This window comes from Dermacentor andersoni, chromosome 8 (genome assembly GCF_023375885.2).
Source record: "Dermacentor andersoni chromosome 8, qqDerAnde1_hic_scaffold, whole genome shotgun sequence".
Lineage (NCBI taxonomy): Eukaryota > Metazoa > Arthropoda > Arachnida > Ixodida > Ixodidae > Dermacentor > Dermacentor andersoni.
The window spans coordinates 124,603,674-124,622,767 of record NC_092821.1 but is presented as its reverse complement, the minus strand read 5'-3'; the positions used below and the strand labels follow the sequence as shown (position 1 = coordinate 124,622,767).

Below are 19,094 nucleotides of genomic sequence, written 5' to 3'. Positions count from 1 at the left end.
CACGCTGCCTGGCATTTTCTTTGCAAAGGAACACACTCTGCTGTGAATAAACTTGGTTGCCCGCGGCGCTCCTTCCATGTCAAGTCGATTTCTTTTGGTGCACGAAAACACAAAGTACACGAACAAAGCACCACCAGCAACACAGACGGGAGGACGGCAGCGCCCATCTGCAAGTGAGTCGCTTACCGCCATATCCGGTGTTCTCCGTTTCCTCTGCGACCCCCCTTGCACAACAACGGAACGAAGAAGCACATAGGCGGAGTCGATGAACAGCCGTTTTTTTTATTGCCTTTGCACTGTACACAAAGAACACTTGAGCAACAACAGTCCTGTTCGTGAAACGGCATGACAAGAAGGGCCACACGACACGTGTGTACAGGACGACACTGACTCGAAAGCTTTGGTATACCATTTTGCGGAAGACGGCGCAGCTTGGCGGGCCCTCGCGGAAAAGAGCCCTGTGCTCCGGGTGGGAGGAGGAAAAGGAGATCACGATGCTCGACGGGCTATAAAGCTAATGAGGGACCGGCGTCCAGGAGGCGTCATACCTTGGTCGGGGGCCCGATGCTCAGCGGCGGCGGTGGAGACGAGGACGCGGGCCTCTTGAGCGCGGACGCGGCCGTCGCCGCTCTTCGTCGGGAGCCGATGCCTGCGCGGGAAAGTGAACGAGACAGCGAACATTATACTTACGCATACAGTCTCAAAACGAATCTATTACGCCTTGCGACGACAACTTCTCGGCGCCGTTCAATTCATCTACAATTGCTCTGCAATGGCTCAACCATTCACAAAATTGTCCCGGACTGCCTTATAGAAACGCTGCAAACCAGCGTTCATCGGCTGAAAGCTGCGCCTCGGGCAATTTGGGAAGCAGTCCCAGAACTGCCCGACGCGCAGTCCCGGGCAGTCCGCGGAACGACGATTCGATGGGACTACTCGCCGGCGAATATTGACAGTCTGCTGCAGCGACTCACTGCCTTCGAAGTACTGGTAGAACTGGGACACGTAGGTGGCCACGCTTAGCCGGTCAGGTTCGCGGTGGGCCAGCATGTCCTCGGCGTCCAGTAATGCCGGGATGCCCAGCTGGGACTCGGCGACGCTGAAGGCGAGCCGGTTGTTGGCCAGCACGTCGCCCTTGCGCAGCGAGTCGAACTCGATCAGGTCGGGCCGGAAGTGGTGGATGAGCGCGCAGAAGGCGAGCCCGTCGCGCCACGACGAGCTCATGTCCACCACGTGGACGTCGCGGTAGCCCTCGGTCACCCGCCGGCACCACAGCTCGAGCGCCTTCAGGCCGCGACGCTCGCCCATGCTGCAGCAGCACGAGAAGTTGCGGACCACCACCGCTGTAGCTGGCGGCATTTCGGCAGGCAATGTACATTACGTAAATTGCAAGATAATCGAGCCTAGGGGTACACTGTAATGCGACAGCATTTGTTTGGCTACCTCTAAGGCAACAAATTCGTCGTCTCGCAAACAATAAACGGAGGAGCAACGGAGGAAAAAAAAGTGGACAGTGTCAAGGTTGGCGTCTCATTGACGCCACGGTAAATTCCAGAAGCACCCCTACAATGTGCCGACGTGCCAATACTACCCCTACAAATGTGCCGATGGCAGGCTTCGTTCATTGCTAAATTTCGCAAAGAAACAACAAACGGCATCTAAGTATCCTCCCTGCAACAGATATATGCTCCTTCGAGCGCGGAATACCTTCACTCAAGCGCAGCGGGCTTTGGCGTGTTCGCTCTTTCGCTTTCTCGCACAGCCAAGTGGGCCGATTCCGGAGACCGTGTAACAAGTAAACTGGGCCGACCCCGGAGATGGTGTAACGAAAACTGGGCCGATCTCGGAGACCGTGAAATCCACAGCAGCGCGTCCCACAATGGTGGAGGCACTGCGCGTCTCGCGCCACCCTCTTCAAGAAGCTCTGGTCGAACATTAGCAGACGCCAAAATTTCCTCGATGGATTTAGCTGCAATGCCTTGCGAAGCAGCGTGACGCCATGGAGCTTACGCTGCTATCGCGTATTCGAGCCGTTTTTGCCTAATTTCGATAGGTTGAGTTTCGCTACTTTCGATGTAAAGTTCACTTATTTCTAAACGATCAACTCGCTGCCAAACCCAATGAAGTTCCATTTTCGTCAGAATTTTCCAAAACTGACAAATTTTCTGAAAATTCCAAGTTTCTCCTGACAATAGACACCAATCACCAGAGTGTCTTCTACCATCTGGTGATTAGCGATCAGATTTGCTGTAACTTGCACTACGCCGACAACACAAGGCATCTTATACGCCGTAGAAGCGCTGACAGGATCACCTACATTTGTCAAGAGAGGAGTAGGGTAGCCCTGCAACGGCCTATACAGTGTGAAGTCTACAACGACTCGACCTGCAACAAACGAGGACGCCTCTTTTCTAAGGCATCAGACATATAAAGAACATCGCCATGCCTCGTTCGACGGGTTTCGAGTGCGATGACTCGAATGGTAGGAGCAGCAGCTGCTGCTTTTTAGCCTTCGGCCAAGTAAACGGGTAACAGGGTCTGGAGTGTTCCCGGCGTATACTTGACAGGTAAAAGAAAGGTGATTCGGGCTAGATTGAAAAAGAGAGCGCTCCCTCTACGGGCGCAAGTCGCTTGTTCGGGACAGTCAGCGCTCAGAATACACTGGGTGCTTCAGCGAACTCTTTCAAAAATATTTAAACGTTGCTTGCGGCAGACAGCATATTCTAGTTCAAGAGCTGGTCTACTCGAAGAGGCGGACATTATTCGCACAAAAAAAATTCAAACGCATAATCGACTAATTAACAAAAAAAATCTATAATTAACTTTTAAACTAATGACCTTATGGCCCATACGACAATTTACAAATTCTAGCCGTGGATTTCGCAAGGCGGATCCACTTGGAACGAATTCTCAGGATGACACCCGCTTCGAGATTTACGAATTCTCAGTTGACACCAGTTTCGAGATATTAATTCCCTAACTTTGCGGAGAAATGCATTGGCGTTCCAGTTAATTTCTTAACGAAACGTAGCTTTATGCATTCAAGCACAAGAGTAACTGGAACGCCAATGCATTTCGCCGCAAAGTTCGCTAATTAATATCTCGAAATTGGTGTCATACTGAGAATTCGTAATATCTCGAAGCTGGTGTCATACTGAGAATTCGTTCTAAGTGGACCCGCCTTGCGAACTCCACCGCTAGAATTCGTAAATCGCAATATGGGCAATAAGGTCATTAGTTAAAAAGTTAATTATCGAATCTTTGATAATTAGTCGATTATACGTTTCAATTTTTTTTTGCAAGTAGTGTACGCCGCTTCAAGCAGACCTCCTCATGAACAATAATTGTGCTGTCTGCCACAGGCAACGATTAAGCACTTTTGAAAGTGTTCGCTGAAACAACCTGGATATCTCTACAGTGTCCAAACACTATCCCAAGAAGAAAAACAAAAGAAACAACTTGTTTGCATTCACTTCTGGCCATGGAGAGTACGTTCGTGCGAAAAAAAAAAAAATGCTACTTGAGTAACAAATTAAACGTTCTTATCTTTCCCATAAACTTCTCGCCGTACACAGATCAGCGGATCGAGCCGTCGATGACGGTAGCAAAGCGACAACTTGCGAGACTTTTCCCAATAACAATGCGTTTGAAAAAATTTGCCAAGTGAGTGTTCTCGTCGAAGGAACATCATAAAAAGGGCCGCACATTAAAATATATGTCGCTACTAACACTTCACACCAGCAGCCACTGCACGATTATCTGTGTGACCTCCGATTAAGCTTTGCGTGAAAGGATACCGCTAGCAGCACTACCTCTCCAGTAAATCGGTTTTGCGCAAACCTTAATATGTTTACAAACTAGAATACTATATTAACCCAGTAACTAATAACCAGTAATTGGTTTGCTGATCTATCCCCCACTGAAACTTCACTTCAGCGTGTCAAGAACGCCGATTCGAGTTTTGCGTTAAGCATCACGTCGTTTGTGTCAGCATTTTGAGGCTTGTAAGGCGTGCAAAAAGTGAAACGTCGGGCGTAGTGGGAACCAATATATACGCTGGTGTGTCAAGTCAATTAACGCGAAGATTACATATACAGTGCCAGCGGTGTCCACAGCTCTGGTTCGGATCCCTCGGCATCGTTCAGCGTTTTACAATACTCTATCATTCACACCGAAAACACCGGAAGCTGTACGACTGCGACGGCGGGTTCCCCTGTAACGGCAGACTGGTGGCACAACGAATGCCTTCCGCATACACGTAGGAGGAGAAGACCGTTGAACATACCGCGCCGCAATTAGCCATCTCATGTGTGCGCGCGCGTGCATGTGCTGGCCGATGGCCACAGGCATAATGCGACTTATTCGAAAGGAAACTTTGCAAGAACCGAGCAGCTCTCGTGTCGGTGGGAGCTCAAGAGTACCTCCAAAGCCCCGTAATTATCGAGGCTCCAATGAACGTCGGTAAAGCGGGTGGTGCTTTTCACGGAGAGCGTCCGCGATGCTGTCGACGTTTTTATCCGTGACGACTCCATGCAGCATCGGCCAAGGAATACTTGGCAGGCAACGTTCGCGGCGAGGGCAGAAACGCCGAGCGCTTCGCTGACGGAAGCATGACAATCACGTACACCATCATCGATTACGCAAGAACTCATCGAGGGCTTTTTAGGGGAACGTCTCCTTACAGCAGAAGACCGCGCCAGCGCCACACTATAGGGGTGACGAAGGAGGAAGCTCTTGTAGCCTGTCTAAACCACGCCCTACAATCCTGGAAATTCGCAATCGCGCATCGGGAGGTTCCTGGTGGAGAAATTTCGATGTTGCAGGCGTTTTGGAGTCGTCCGCTGGGTCCTTTAAAGAGAAGTTTCTGGCGATCAATCAATTTTTGGCCTCGTCGCTGTAAGGCACAACATTTCTGCCTGCCACTTTGCACTAGTATACACAGGAGACGCTTATAATCAACCGTTGAAAGCATCCATAAATTAAATTGAGCGCAGGGGGTAGCGCGTTCGTAGTTCCTATAGCGTTCGTCGCCCAAGCTGCGAGAGGGGTTCGTACGAGTGCATCGAATGAGTTCCACAAAAGCTGCACACAGCTCTAACTTTGCTTCGGTGTGTGCTTCATGCCCTCTGTGTACCCGACCGTCTTCGCCGTTTCTTTCTTGTTCACAATAACCCACCTATACAAACCAGCCCCAAGAGAACACGATCCTGTAATTTGTCTCACAAGGTCACACCAATATGCCGTCATTTCTCACTCAGATGCACAAGACCGTCGTTACTCGAATAAACGAATACGGACCAGAAAGGGGGAAGACACATTTGGGCACGGTAGCTCCCTTCGCTTACCAGTTGCTCTATAATTCGCGGCACAAAAGTTGACCCAAATTTTTTTTTCGCTCGCTGCCCACAAAAGCGTCGGCGTCCACGGCCCCCGCACATCCGTGCCTCGTCTGCCCGCAGATTGAGACATAAAAGCAGACGCTCACCACGGTCACGTGATCACCCACGAGTGCGAGTCCAAACACGGCACGGGCTCTGAAAGTTCAATTTCAGGTGCCACAGTCGTTGAGAAGTTAATTTTTCTTACCAGGTAAACTCGCTTTCTTTTTTTTTTTATTTTTCGTTTCCTTTCTCTCCAGTATATGCAAAAGTGTCTTTTCTAACAGGATACATCAGAAGCGGTAAACTGTACAACTTTCTATCGAGCCATTACATATAAAGCAGGCTCTTCGCAGGTTTCACATAAACATACTTTTCTAGGGCAACACGCAACCACTTGTAATACTCTTACTTCACGTGGTACTTCGTCTTCCTGAAATCTGTTAACTTGGAAAACGGCCTCACGCGATGACAATTCCCTCCGAAATATTTTCGGAAGAACGGCACTGCAACAAAGGCACGCTATTAAAAGGAAAACCTGCGAACGCACGCAGCCTAGGCAGCCACGGCGAAGACGCCCACCGTCGCTGACTGACGTCGGGAAAAACGGCTGCTCCCAGAAAAGAGGTCCAGCGGCGGGTCGTTAGCCGCCAACCAGGTCCGCTGACACCAATGCTCTCTCTGTGCCGAGCACCGCCAGTGGCCGTTAATCACGCGCAATGATGACGGCAGGTTGCTCCGAAGAAGGCGTGGACGTATGATGCTGCTGCACAGCGTGAAGACGCGTCCAAACTAAAACACACTGCTCCGCAGGGCAGCGATTAACGTTCCTCGCGCCGCGGAGTAAGTTAAGGCCCTTGCCCTTTGCCCATTGGAACGTTTTCTTCGGGCGGAAAAGTATCATGCCACACTCGTTATCAGATAGCAGCTACGCTAAATCTATAAGAGCCGCCGTCAGTTGCAGGAGACGCGCACACGTCGCAGAAGCGCACGCCCAAAACATGGCCTCTTTGGGGCGCAGCCGCAACTTGATTCGCGCGAAACGTCAACAGCGCGCGCGCGCGCATGCAGCGCCGCCATCGGAGAGCGACGAAACGAGGGTTCACGCAATACTACTCACCTGTGCCCGCTAGACGAGGGAACCCGCACGGCGTCAGCGACTCGCACCGAATGGGCCGTAGTAGTCACGGCAAAAGGAAAACCGGCGCGAAACCAGGTCACGGCGGCCGCAGCCGTGCCGCGTCACGTAGCGGGTGAAAACGGCTGCCGCCAGGTGGCGCGGCGTGAAAACAGCTGACAGTGGCCCAACCGGAGAGCGAAAAAAACAAAGAAGCGCCGTTCGAGTCCGCGACGTAACCAAGGCGGGGACGTGCGTTGTCGAGCGAGTTACTATGCGTGCTTGAAACACGTAAAACTTTACTACAAGGACGTGTTTGCGCCATTTGACGCTTATCTTGTCCCCAGGCAATATTCGTAATCTATCTTATCTTGCGTGCATTTTCCCTTTCTTTAACGCTGCGCGCTTGGTACTTCCAGGCCCCGAACGACACGCGCGATACCAGCGATTCCTGACAGGAAAGTAGCGAGCGCGGCTTTCACGAAAGGAAACGAAGCAAGGCAGAATACGATTGTTGTGTGTGGGGGCAAGATACGCCCGAAAAGGTCCAAACGTTTTCAAGGGGCAGGGCCGGTGGTCGCTCACGGCAGATGTTTATTGAAACCATTACGCCATTATACACACCTTGCCCCAGGTTGTCAGACATGCACAAGGTGAAGATGAAGCAGATGCAATCAGTGAATCGCTCATCAAGCATCTCGTACTTTCTCTAAGGAAAACTGAGACGTCACTGTAACGGCGGTATAGTTGCACGGGTGTTATTAACACATCAACTTTGCTTAGAAAAAGTTAAGCTCGATCAGCGAAAAATCAGCGGAGTCCGACATATAAGCTTCAGTGTTGCATCTGGTCTACCTTCACGGTGCGTATGTCTGACAACCTGGGGTAGGTATATATGTCTAACAACCTGTTGGTTTCAGTAAATGTCAGTTGTGAGCGGCGGTCCTGTAAAACGAGGATGCGGAATGCACTATACGGCCAAACGTGCCTTTTATTCCGCCCAAAATTATAGGGCTCGTTTAGAAACAGACATGCGCTTTTTGTAGAAATGTTTAGCGGACATCGGATGACTCTACGCTGATATGTAGACGCTTTCATCCAAATACATATGCCTTTAGCAAACTGCCTGCCTGGATTTAACGCGTCGCTAGCTGGTTCACATTGTGAAGATGACACGCTGTGTATCCCAACATCACTAAAGAACAACGCACAATGTAAGAATATATTGGCTGCTTATCAATAGCGCTAACTTCATCCGCATTAAAAACTGCAGTTAAGCGCCGTCGTGCATGTTCGCTGACGATCCAGCCACTGACTGAGCAGGTGAGCTGAGGCGCGCAAATTTCACTGACGGTCGACGCAGGCCGCTGCTGGGCCGCTTTCTGTCGCATCCGTCACTCTGTGTGCATCCGTCACAAATCACGCGCGCTTCCTAACATCTGACTGCAAATTACGCAAACCTTCGCTTGGGCCAGATATGCCCAAACAAACCTGAAATTTTCGAATACATGGCTCAGCTTTTATCAGCGACAGTTATTGCGTATCACCGATACAGGGGCATACGATACGCCGTGCAGTTAAGGGTATATTTTGTGAACATACGGACATGCATTTGAATTGCAGAAAACCTGCAACGATATCAGAGCCATTAAATGTTACTTGGAACTGTAAAAATAAAGAAATTGGTGCAAGACGATCCCATAGTCGGCCGTCCGTGAACTTCAAATACCGCTGCAAATATGGAACATGCGAAACCATTACAGTGCGCATGACGCAACAATTTAGAAAAAAAAAACAACTAAAAATTGTCCCTCGTAGACTTGCAGAGAGAAACCAGACGAACTTTTGCTCCTGAACTTTCGGAAGTAATCCCACATTTGTGTTACGCATCACTGCTGGAGAGCGAGACACAAGAACGAAAGGAGGACACTTCCAGCTAGTGCAAATTTTTCTTAAATCTTTATCACGCCATTCTTCGCTGGCTAATGGATAGCCTCACTTGAGGTCGGAATAGAGCATTCCCTGTGATAAACATTCTTGATTTGCGTAATCTTCAGATGCTTGACGCTACCTAGAATTTCTTTCTCTGCCTTCGAGTGATCTTTGAGGCTGCTTTTGCCGTTAGCTCTTTGAACGCGCCGGAGATGAAAGCAGGTGCTACCAGTAAGACACTCAAACGAAGCTACTAGTGCCGTTCGCTTACTGACAGACTAATACAAAGAAATCACACAAACATTTACTGCTGAATATTTGGAATGGGCCACAACTGATCACACATTTGTGTTATGCATTACTGCAAGAGGTGAAAGCTTGTGCTACCAGTAAGACACTCAAACGAATGTACAAGTGTATTTCGCGGCAGGCACGTACGCAGGATTTTTTTTCGGGGGGGGCCCAACCCAAGGAAATTTTTCTATGCAAATGAGGGGGGATTACCTTTGCTAGTACAAATGTGAATAACGCCCACCATTCGCCATAAAAACGCATAAATCCACAAAAGAACGGAAATAAGGTGTATTTTACACGTACGCCTGTGCGATTCACCTCTCCTTTACTTGACAAACAAAGAACTATGTTAAATGGACTCGCGCAGGAAAGCAGCACCAAGAACAAATAAAGAAGCAAAAGTAAAATAAAGATTACGTTAGTAAAATAGAACTGAAAAAGCAGCAGTTTGCAACAAAGGCAAACGGACCGCGCGGAGTTCGGTTACTCCACCAGCCAATCACAGAAGCCAACAAAAGCGTCGTCATGCGGTCTTTTCAAAATGGCGTCGTACTTGATACCTCCGGAGCGTCTGCTGCTCGTAAAGAGTCTTTTCATCGGCAGAAGCAATGAGGTGTGCAAAAGACATGGACAAAATGTATGGAGTCTTCAAAAGTCTGCGCTGCTATTCATTTCACTGCTGCGCCCGTTTTACTCATGAAACTTCACTACCAACTGAAGTGAAACTTCACAACAAATAGTTGTAGCGAAGCAAGCATGTTATTTCAGTTCAATAAAGAATTAGGAATTCGCCATTCCACTATTATAGGTGAGGGAAAAGGTATAAAATTACGCGCTAATAATTTTATTTTTGTAGTTACCGCCTTATTTGGGTAGCAGAAAAAGATTCAAGTACGAATTATTTGCAGCCTCGCGGAGGAACAGTGGCTGGCGGTTATGAGGGTGTGGGCGGGGCTTCATTGCAGACTTCAGTTGTATGCGACTGTAGTAGCGTTTTTTGAATTAGCTCTGGAATAATTATACAGAAATATACATTTGCGGAACACTCACAGTTCTTTTGGATCCCTCGTTTACTGCTCTAACAAGTGCCACAACCAACTCGTATTGTTATTTGGGAAGTTACGTAACGATACGCGGCCGCCAGTCGCGTACAACCGCGTAGAGCGCAGGAAGCTGCGATTCTAGACGTAATGCGCCCACCGCGAAAGGTTAGAAAAACACCTACATAAGCACAGCAGAGAAGTGGATACGTTGGGCGGCTCTAATCATTACTGTAGAAGCGTCATTCAGAACACACGAAATTGTCCTCTATTTCCGGCGGCGTTTTCTCTATTTCCTTTTTAAATAAACAGGTGTTGATCCATAAATATTTTTATAAACAATAGCTAAATTTGTTAATTTTCGCTTTTCCTGCCCGTTTGGCTGCTGTCTCGGCCCTCTCCCTTAGTAGATCGCTTAATTTCTCAGCTCCTTGAGACTTGTTTCCATTTGCCAATTGTACAGCACGAAAAGTGCTGTACAATTAGGGAAACACCAGATGAATTAATGGGCGACAGCCATATTGCCTATGAGTTTAAGGGTTATTGCAGGGTTTGATGATGGATGCTGTCTCGCATTATTTTATTTTCCACCTTATCTAACCCATATCACTGGTATATGGTTCCGAGGATCTGTCAGCGTCGCGGCGAGCCGTCACTCGAGCAAATAATGAAACAAAAAGAAAAGTTAAACGCAATTGGCATTTTCTCTGGCCGCTACTCGTTCCACGCTCATACAGACCAGCTGACCACGAACTGAATCCCTTTCCTGGTCCCTGGATCAGACTAGACGAAGAAGGTTGAACTAACGAAGCAACAACTATGCGCGTGACCGTTGAATAGATGGTGACAATTCAATGCATCTCGAGTTAATCGCGCGGGCACCGAATTGATGAGGAAACTGGCCTTCACATCACCGGAGACGCCGATAACTACCGCCATCCAAAAGAACTGAAAAAGGCAACAAAATGTTGATCACCGAATAGCTGTCAAGTCTCAACATTGATTTGGCGGCGCTTTAGGAATGTGTGTGAGAAGTGGTGGCGTGGGCGGAGAGGGGGGGGGGGGGGTACGCGTCTTAATTTCGGGGGGGGGGGGGCCCGGGCCCCCCCGGGGCCCCCCCTTGGGTACGTGCCTGTTTCGCGGACTGATACGAACACACAAAAGCCAGACAAGCATTTGCTGCTGAACTTTTGGAAATGGCCAGAATAATACCACATTGGTGTTATGCAACACTGCCAGAGATGAAAACAGGTGCAGTAAGACCCCCAAATGCAGCTACAAGTACCATTCGCACATTGATATTAACACAAAAAAAAAACACAAACATTTGCCACTGAACTTTTTTGTAAATGACCAGAAGTAATATCAAATCTGTGTTGCGCATGGCTGCCGGAGATGAAAGCTTGCGCTACCAGTAAGACCCTCAAACGAATCCATGATAGAATGTGTAAGCGCGCCCGAACGAAGACGTTCGGCCCAAAATATGGTTTGAAGCCTGGTGTCTCAGCCCATGAGCTGATTGCAACGAACAGGAAATTGGCCATGAAAGCGAGAAATGAAGAGGATCGGGACCGCTGCCTTCTTGAGGGTGTAGACTGTCTGCGAAAGTGCTCTCCAAACGTTCTTGACGCGCAGAATCATAGAAATGTGTTAAATGGTGTGGTTTCTTTGTTTAAAAGAAAGAACCTTATGCTTGTTCAAGCAGACAAAGAGACAGGGTTTGTTGTTCTACCAAAGGGAATGTTCAATGAAAAAGCGCAAGTGGCAATCAATAAGAATTTTGAGCCCATTAAGAAGAGTGCCGTTAGGGTCAAGACCAAGTTTATTAACTTCTGCAGGGAATTAAATCTTGACAAACTTGCGAGGGATATTGCTAATAGCAGAGGTAGTAGCCTAAACGCATTTTTTACAGCCAAGACCCACAAACCAGATATTCCATTCCGGACTATCGTTAGTGAAGAAGGTTCGTGGCAAATAAACGTTAGTCGGTTTCTGCAAAAGCATCTCAAAACGCTTGCTTTGGATGATCCGTTCTTAACAAAGAAATCTACGGATGTCGCGCTGTTTCTTGAGAGCACAGACAACATTGGCTTTGGTTTTTCCGTAGATGTACAAGACTTGTTTTATTCTGTGCCTCAAGATCAGCTTTTGTTGGCTGTTAGAGAATGCGTAGAAGCAAACGGCGAAGTGTCATTCCGGAATTCAACAGGCTTGTCAGTAGATAATTTTATATCGTTATTGCAGTTTTACCTCAAATCTACTTTTATTGTTTATGACAACCTGCCTTTTTTGCAGCGCAACGGTATCTGCATTGGGTCCTGCGTGGCTCCAATTCTTTGCGATATTTTTTTTTAGCAAAGGTAGATAGATTTTTAGATAGGTCTTTTTTGGGGGGGTTCGTTTTAAAGGTTTTTAGATACGTAGATGACTTTTTAGTGCTTTTAAAAAAGCAGACGGCCTTCACCTACCTCTCTACAGTAGGTGAAGTTTTAAACGCATTTGACAAGCATGCACTTGGGCTAAATTTTACCCACGAACTACCTGACGCGAACGCCTTACAGTTTTTAGACCTGAGACTAACCTTTGATGAAGAGCACGTTTGCTGGGGCTACTTCCCTCGCGCAAAAAAGGACTTGCTGCCATATGATTCAGCGCATTCCAAAACTGTAAAAAGAGCTATAGCGTCGCACTGTTTGGAATCGTCTCTTCAGAAGTCGTGCCCGCACCTGATGCAGACAAGTTTTGAGAATCAGGCCAGCCGACTTGTGGCGGCGGGGTTCCCCCATTCGGTTTTGATTGCGGTGGCTGAGACCCTCTTCCAGAAGCTAAAACTGGGAACACGAGTAAAAGATGACCGTCGGAAGACCGACAAGCCTTTGGTTGTGCCGTACCTGCACAAGACTTCGCACAGTCTTAAGAAGGTAGCCAACAGGCATGGTGTTTCCGTTGTTTTTTCGGCACCCAACAAGCTGGCACAGTTATGCCCACGCATCTGCAACTCTAAAAAAAGAGGTTGCCAGCTAAAACACGAGAAGCCGTTCATCAAGTGTGCCACAGGAGTGGTCTACGCCATTCCCTTGAAGTGTGGAAAGGCTTATGTCGGCCAAACCGGCCGCTGCATTAATGAACGCTTGGGGGAACATGCCCGAAATTTAAGCAACTTAAAGGACAAGTATGCACATTTGGTGGCGCATGTAATTGGATGCACAGGATGCGAGGCTCGTTTGGGAGAGACAAAGATTCTCGGCAAAAGTGCCGACGCGACGGCGCGCGTCAGTTTGGAAGCGTTCTACATACACAAATATGGCAGCAAGTGCGTAAGCACCCCTTCTGTATCGCTTTTTGCGGCAGAGCTTCATTTTTTGGAAGCGGCTGCTTACTGATTTCATTGTATCTTAGTATCCCTCGCCATTTGTTTTTGTTAGTGTTTGTCTACTTTTTTCGTTTTCTTGTTTCTTCGCGTCTGAATGCGTTGACTGCGGGCACGTTCGTTCATCGATGCGCATCGTCATTTTCCCCGATTGTATCACTCCCTTCCCCCTTCACTTCTGCCTTTCCCCTTATATAAGGCACCCGTCTTCCGTTAATAAACGTTAGTTGACAGTCAGCGCTTGTGTCCTGTCCCTTATACTTTGTGGTTGCATGTGTTTGCGCTGTAAACAGTTTTCATGTCAAACACAGAGACAGCGCTACTTTCAACTATAGATTTTTATTTACGCACAAACCAATAAATATAAACATCCTCGTTCAGTCGCGCTTACACATTTTATCACGGATTCTAACCAACTAGCCCGCCAACGTGTTTTGGCCTCAAACGAAGCTACAAGTGCAATTCGCACACTGAAAGACTAACAAAAAAAAAAAACATTTACTGTAGAACTTTTAGATAGGGCCGGAGTCAGCCCACATTTATGTTATGCACCATTCCCGGAGATGAAAGAAGGTGCACCAGCAAGACCCTCAAACGAAGCTACAATTGCCATTCGCGCACTGACATACTAACACAAGGAAACCAGACAATCATTTGGTTCTTGTTGAACGACAACGCGAGGCTTCACACTGCGGTTTCATTCCAAGAATATCAGGCCAAACACCACATTTCTGCTCTACCACATCCCACATATTCAGCCAATTTTTCACCACGTCCTTTTTTTTTCTGGTGAACTTTAGTTATTTACTTGAACATATTGTCGGTACCTCATGGAGTTACAGCAGGAAGGGCAAGTACGATGGTAGGATTTGTGAACAAATGAATATAGATACTGCATATACTCATACGATTGTGAATGCAAATGTTTTGCAAATCTATACAGGGTGTCCCGACTATCATGCACCAAGATTTAAAACTACGTAAATGCACGTAGCTGGACAGAACCAAGGTAATGTTTGCCGTCGCTTGGAGATACTCAGATTACTTTTTGCATTCCGCCTAAATAGATCATTAACCTTAATTAATCAGTTTCTCAATTATCAGATGAAAAGTGTCAATGAGAAAATTGGAGAGCAACGTGAAAAAGCACTGGATTACTGAAGTTGGATTGTAGGGCCGAAATCCGGTCATCGGTTTCGTGTAATCGCTTGTGGGTCAGGAAGAGCGAGTGTAGGAGACATGTTCGGTGAACCCGCCTGCAAGAGGTGGGTTGCCTCGCCTAACCCGCTTGAGAAGACGCATGTAAACGCGGTCGGGTCGGGATGGTCAGTTCGACTTCTGGCTCGATCCGATCACGTCGAGTCAATAAGCGAAGCTCGTCTTTCCAATTTTGCGCTGCTCTACCGCTAGCCAAGAGAGGTAAGTGTTATATGGAGAGCATAGTCTGTGCTATGCTGCCCCCTATGAGTACACGCGGTGCATTGCACGAAGGAAATGTTCAACACCGGATGAAGTGTGAAGCCGTGTTTACCTGTCCAGAGAAAGCACTCCTGCCTTTGGTATTTTCTTTTAATCGTCCGCCGCAGAGCGATGACAGCCGTGACACTTGCAGCATTGCTTTCTCAGATGGTACAGGCTACATGAGCGGATATTTTAACCGTGCCAGATTTCGACTGGACTGTCGAGGACGTACACACCAAACGGCTATACAGCAGGCTTACGCTGTGTTTAGTGAATTACTGAGTCTTTATCTCGATTTTACCAGTATGTAAAATATCTTGCAATATATGAAATATCCATCTTGGACTTATTTCTATGCTATGACCCGAACATTGCATTCGCACTGTTCGCTAGCTCAGGTATGTGACCATAGCGGCGTTGCGGCATAACTAACCATATCAGCAGTGCAAATTACAGTGACATACTGCTACCAAAAATATTCATGGATGAGCAAAGAGACTATATGATGTCTCCGCAGAATTAGTTGTACCTGCAATCATTATGTAGTTATCCTAATGACGTACGGGTTGTTCTTTGACGTTGCGGTCTGCTTTTTGTGTGCGTGTGTGTGTGAGAGAGAGAGAGAGAGAGAGAATAAGCGTTTATTGTAGTAAAGGTGGTTTGGTTATGGTGGGTGGAGCTCGTCTTCCAGGGCCCCACTGGTTACAGCGGCTCGCCAGGCCTGGTCAAGGGTAGCCAGCTGGCTTCTCAATTCCACTTCCGCGAGTCGCGCCACCCACGACCAGTTATGGTGAGTGTTGTCTTAAGAGCGGCGAGATGGCAGCCGCCGGGCGTAACGTGCACTGGAATGTTGTGTGTTCCAATGTCGGCGTTCCTTCGCACCACGGGCATTTGTTGCTGTATTTGCATGGGTGCATTTTGTGCAGCCTGTATAAATGTGGGAAAGTGTTTGTTTGGAGGCGGCACCAGTCACGTGCTTGCCTCCTGTTTTGGTCTGGGTGGGGAGGGGCTTTGGTTCGCCTACGTAGTCGTAATTCGAGGATTTCTTTTAGCGCATCGGGTACCGAGGTGTTTTCTTGGGCGGTGTGGCCCGCGGCTCGGCATGTCGTGCCTCGAGCGAAGTGGTACGCCCGTTCGTTCCCCGCTATCCCTGTGTGCGCCGGGCACCAGGTCACGCAATGATCCATAGCGAGTTCCGTTCCTAGGATGCGGAAGACGTAGCCCGGTAAAGCCCAAGGAAGAGGCGGCAGGCGTCCTGCAAGTCCGCCAGCACGTAGGCCGATTGGCTCTTAGGCTCCGCGGCGCGTATGGCCAGGGCTATGGCCGCAGCTTCGGCCGTTGCAACTGATTTCGTGTGTATGGATGCTGCTCTGGTTGTTCGTCCTTGGCTAGTCACTACTGCTGCAAATGTATTGAGGGTGCCTGTATTCCAGCGATAAGAACTCGCGTCTGTATCCGGTGTAAAGTGGCTGCCCGCGTGCGTTTCCGCGCCGAATGTTGGACTGGGTGCATGTGACGGGGGATTGGTGGCACGTGGATCCTCTCGGATTTTAGATGGCAGTAGTATTGCCTCGTCGCCGCAAAATTGTGGTGTGAGTGTATAGTGAAGCCTCTGTGAAATTGAGCGTCCATGAGGTGTCGTGTTTAACCTGCACGCTGCGCCATTAGTGTGGCCGCTGCATGTTGCTCGAACGTGTTCATCATTCCCAATTCGTGCAGTCAGATCGTGCTTGTGCTTTCAGACAGGCCGAGTGCTGCTTTACAAGCGATTCTTATGAGCTTGTCGGCACGTTCGATGTCGTTGCGTCATGTGGTTAGGAAAGGCAAGGTATACGTTAGATGACTAATGCCGCATGCGAGTATTACTTGCATGGTGTCTGCTTCGGTCATGCCTTCGCGGCTGCGTGCAACTCTGCTAATAAGCCCTGTCACGCTCCGAGCCGCACGTCTGAGATTGGAGAGCGCTATGCTGACGCTGCCCTTTTCTTGAATGTACATAACCAGTACACGCAGATGGGATACCCTTTTGATAGGCTCTCCCTCCGAGGTGAGCTGCATATCCGGAGCCCTGGTCGCTCGGGTATGTCTATGTCTAATATGAATGTACTCCGATTTCGCTGGAGCACACCTCATGCCCGCTCGCCTCACATAGCTTTCAATGGTGTCGATGGCCCCTTGGAGCGTGTCCTGTCGGTTTCCGTATGATCCTTTGCAGGTTCTGAGCGTAATGTCGTCGGCATATATGGCGCAGCCAAGGTCACGGTTCTTCTGTAAGTCTAGGGCCATTCTACGTAAGCTGATGTTAATAAAAAGAACTGGTGACAGTACGGATCCTTGAAGGGCGCCCTTATCTGGTAGGCGATACAGAACGTGCTGAGCCCAGTCCTATTTTCGCCGAGCGGCTGCTCAGGAAGTCTTTACCGTAATAAAATACTCTCTCTCCACGCCCGGCATCTCGTAGTCCTTCTAGTACTGTAGTGTGTGATATGTTATCAAATACTTATGGACGTCGAGTGCAAGCAGGATTCTGTCCATACTGCCCGAGGGAGGGTCGAGCACCTCATCTCTTAATAGAAGAAAGACGTGCTGTGTACAGATTGCCCAAAGCGAACATGGGGCCAGGAAACAGGTAGTTTCGCTCGACGTGAGCTTCGATTCGGGTTAGAATTACGCGTTCAAAGTGCTTGCCTATGCAAGACGTGAGCGATATGGGTCTGAGATGGTTGAGCTCGCGCGGCTTTCCCGGTTTTGGCATGAGTACGATGTCTGCCTCCTTCCATTCTCGCGGTGGTCTTCCGTCCGGTCGCCAGACCTCTTCACTGAAGTCGACTAACTGCTGAAGGGCTACGTCACTAAGGTTGCACATCATTGCGTTGGTGATTTCGTCTGAACCAGGAGCAGTGTTCTTCTTAAAGGTTTGTGCCGCTGCGAAGAGCTCCGAGAAGCTGATGGGGGCATCCGAGCTCGAGTTATCCTGTCCTTAGTATTCTCTCATAACGCGTGAACATGTCTGAGCAGCGCCGGTGTAGGTGCGTTTTAGGTGCTCGAGTAGTTCTTGTTCTGAGCCCTTGTATTCTCCTATGAGTCGTCGCATGACGTTAGACGTCTCGGTGCGTGTGCTAGTTGGATCTAAAATACACCGAAGAACGGCCCAGGTTTGTGAGAATCGGTTATTTGAAACAGTTGAACATTCTGTGTAGTAGAGAATCTCAAACTAAAACAAATAAATGGCTGGTAAAAAAAATTCATTGAAATTGTTTTTTAATAACTGTACTCTACCTAACCAGCAGGAACTACGAAATGCTAAATAAGGTTATCAAAGCTGCAATAAAAATTAAAAGTTCATTTTTTTTTTCCAGCTCAATGTTAAGCTTTAGGGGTGGGTGAATATTGGAAAGATCACGTACTCGTGACGCCTGCGGCAGAAAGGATGTTCCACATCTGCCGCCAAGGTTTGTGAGTGGTGGCGCTGGCTGACACTCTCAGGGTTAGTTCTAGTAGTGACATATATACCCAAGAAAGTGGATGGGGAAACGGCGCCGCGGTAGCTCAATTGGTTAGGCGTAATGCGAAGACGTGGGATCGTTCCCCGCCTGCGGCAAGTTGCTTTTTCACCCACTTTCATTACCATTAATTATTTCTTTAATTCAATTAGTGAGCACAAGTATGTCGTCCTTGGTGTCTTTGTTTGTTGGCTTCTCATGATACGATTAATAAAAATCGGGCCCCTCAGTTGACCCCTTTTCTTCTCGTACTGTTTTTGTACGCCTCCGTTGCTTGTGGTTTCCCTACTTTTCTGCCACCAAACCTCCAATCGCCTCTTACTCATCTTTATTGCGGACATGTCTACTTTTCCCCTGCTATCGCTGAACCTAAGGGCAGCAAGGAGGCCAGAGAAGCCTGAACCAACAGCCGGGTTGGTTCAGGCTCACATTCTTCACATCTTCACATTCGAATAAAACTTGTTCCATCGTTTCCCTAGCTTTACCGCAGCAAGCACATGCTTCTTCCTTCTTATACCTCGCTTTATAACTACGTTACATATAAACGTTCTAAGGCCTCCCCGACCTCGCTTCGAGAAGGAGCTTCCCTTTGAGTTATCATAAATTGTTTCATTCCCGATTTCATTTTTTCTCTTGGGTAGTTACTCATAGCAGGTTTCTTCTCCATTGCCACCACCTATGAGAATGTCTCAGCCTCTATGACTTTGCGTTTGACGTTTTTTGTGTCATGTTGCTTACTATACCGGACGCATACTTGCTGGTAAGCTTCCTAGTTCTTTTCCTCCATTGTAAGTCAATGTTTCTTCTCTACAAATACCTGAGCACTCTCGCAAACCATTTACTTTCTCATATTTCTCGGCGCGGATGGATTGATGGATGTTATGAGCGTCCCCTTTGGAACGGGGCGGTGGGTTGCACCACCAAGCTCTTGCTATTTTACTGACTAATCTCCTACCTAGGTTTAAAAAGAAAAAAAAAAACACGATGAATTCCATAACC

The 19,094-nt window shown here is 48.1% G+C and overlaps 2 protein-coding genes across 5 annotated transcripts in view; both read right to left on the bottom strand.

Moving 5' to 3' along the window:
* Window positions 1–19,094, bottom strand: part of LOC126525551 (uncharacterized) — a 71,406-nt gene that overhangs the window by 33,724 nt on the left and 18,588 nt on the right. The gene's annotated exons all lie outside the window — the stretch shown is intronic.
* LOC140219869 (MICAL-like protein 2) lies at window positions 263–6,621 on the bottom strand. Of its 3 annotated transcripts, none has more exons than XM_072289904.1 (3): window positions 6,499–6,621; window positions 975–1,309; window positions 263–649 (listed from the first exon to the last, which is right to left on the bottom strand). In XM_072289904.1, exons 2-3 carry the CDS (start codon window positions 1,306–1,308, stop codon window positions 543–545), a joined length of 441 nt encoding a protein of 146 aa, XP_072146005.1. In that variant the 5' UTR covers window position 1,309; window positions 6,499–6,621; the 3' UTR covers window positions 263–542. The 3 variants fall into 3 exon arrangements, with proteins under 3 accessions (XP_072146005.1, XP_072146006.1, XP_072146004.1); XM_072289905.1 differs by lacking the exon at window positions 6,499–6,621 and adding an exon at window positions 5,961–6,389; XM_072289903.1 differs by lacking the exon at window positions 6,499–6,621 and adding an exon at window positions 5,929–6,388.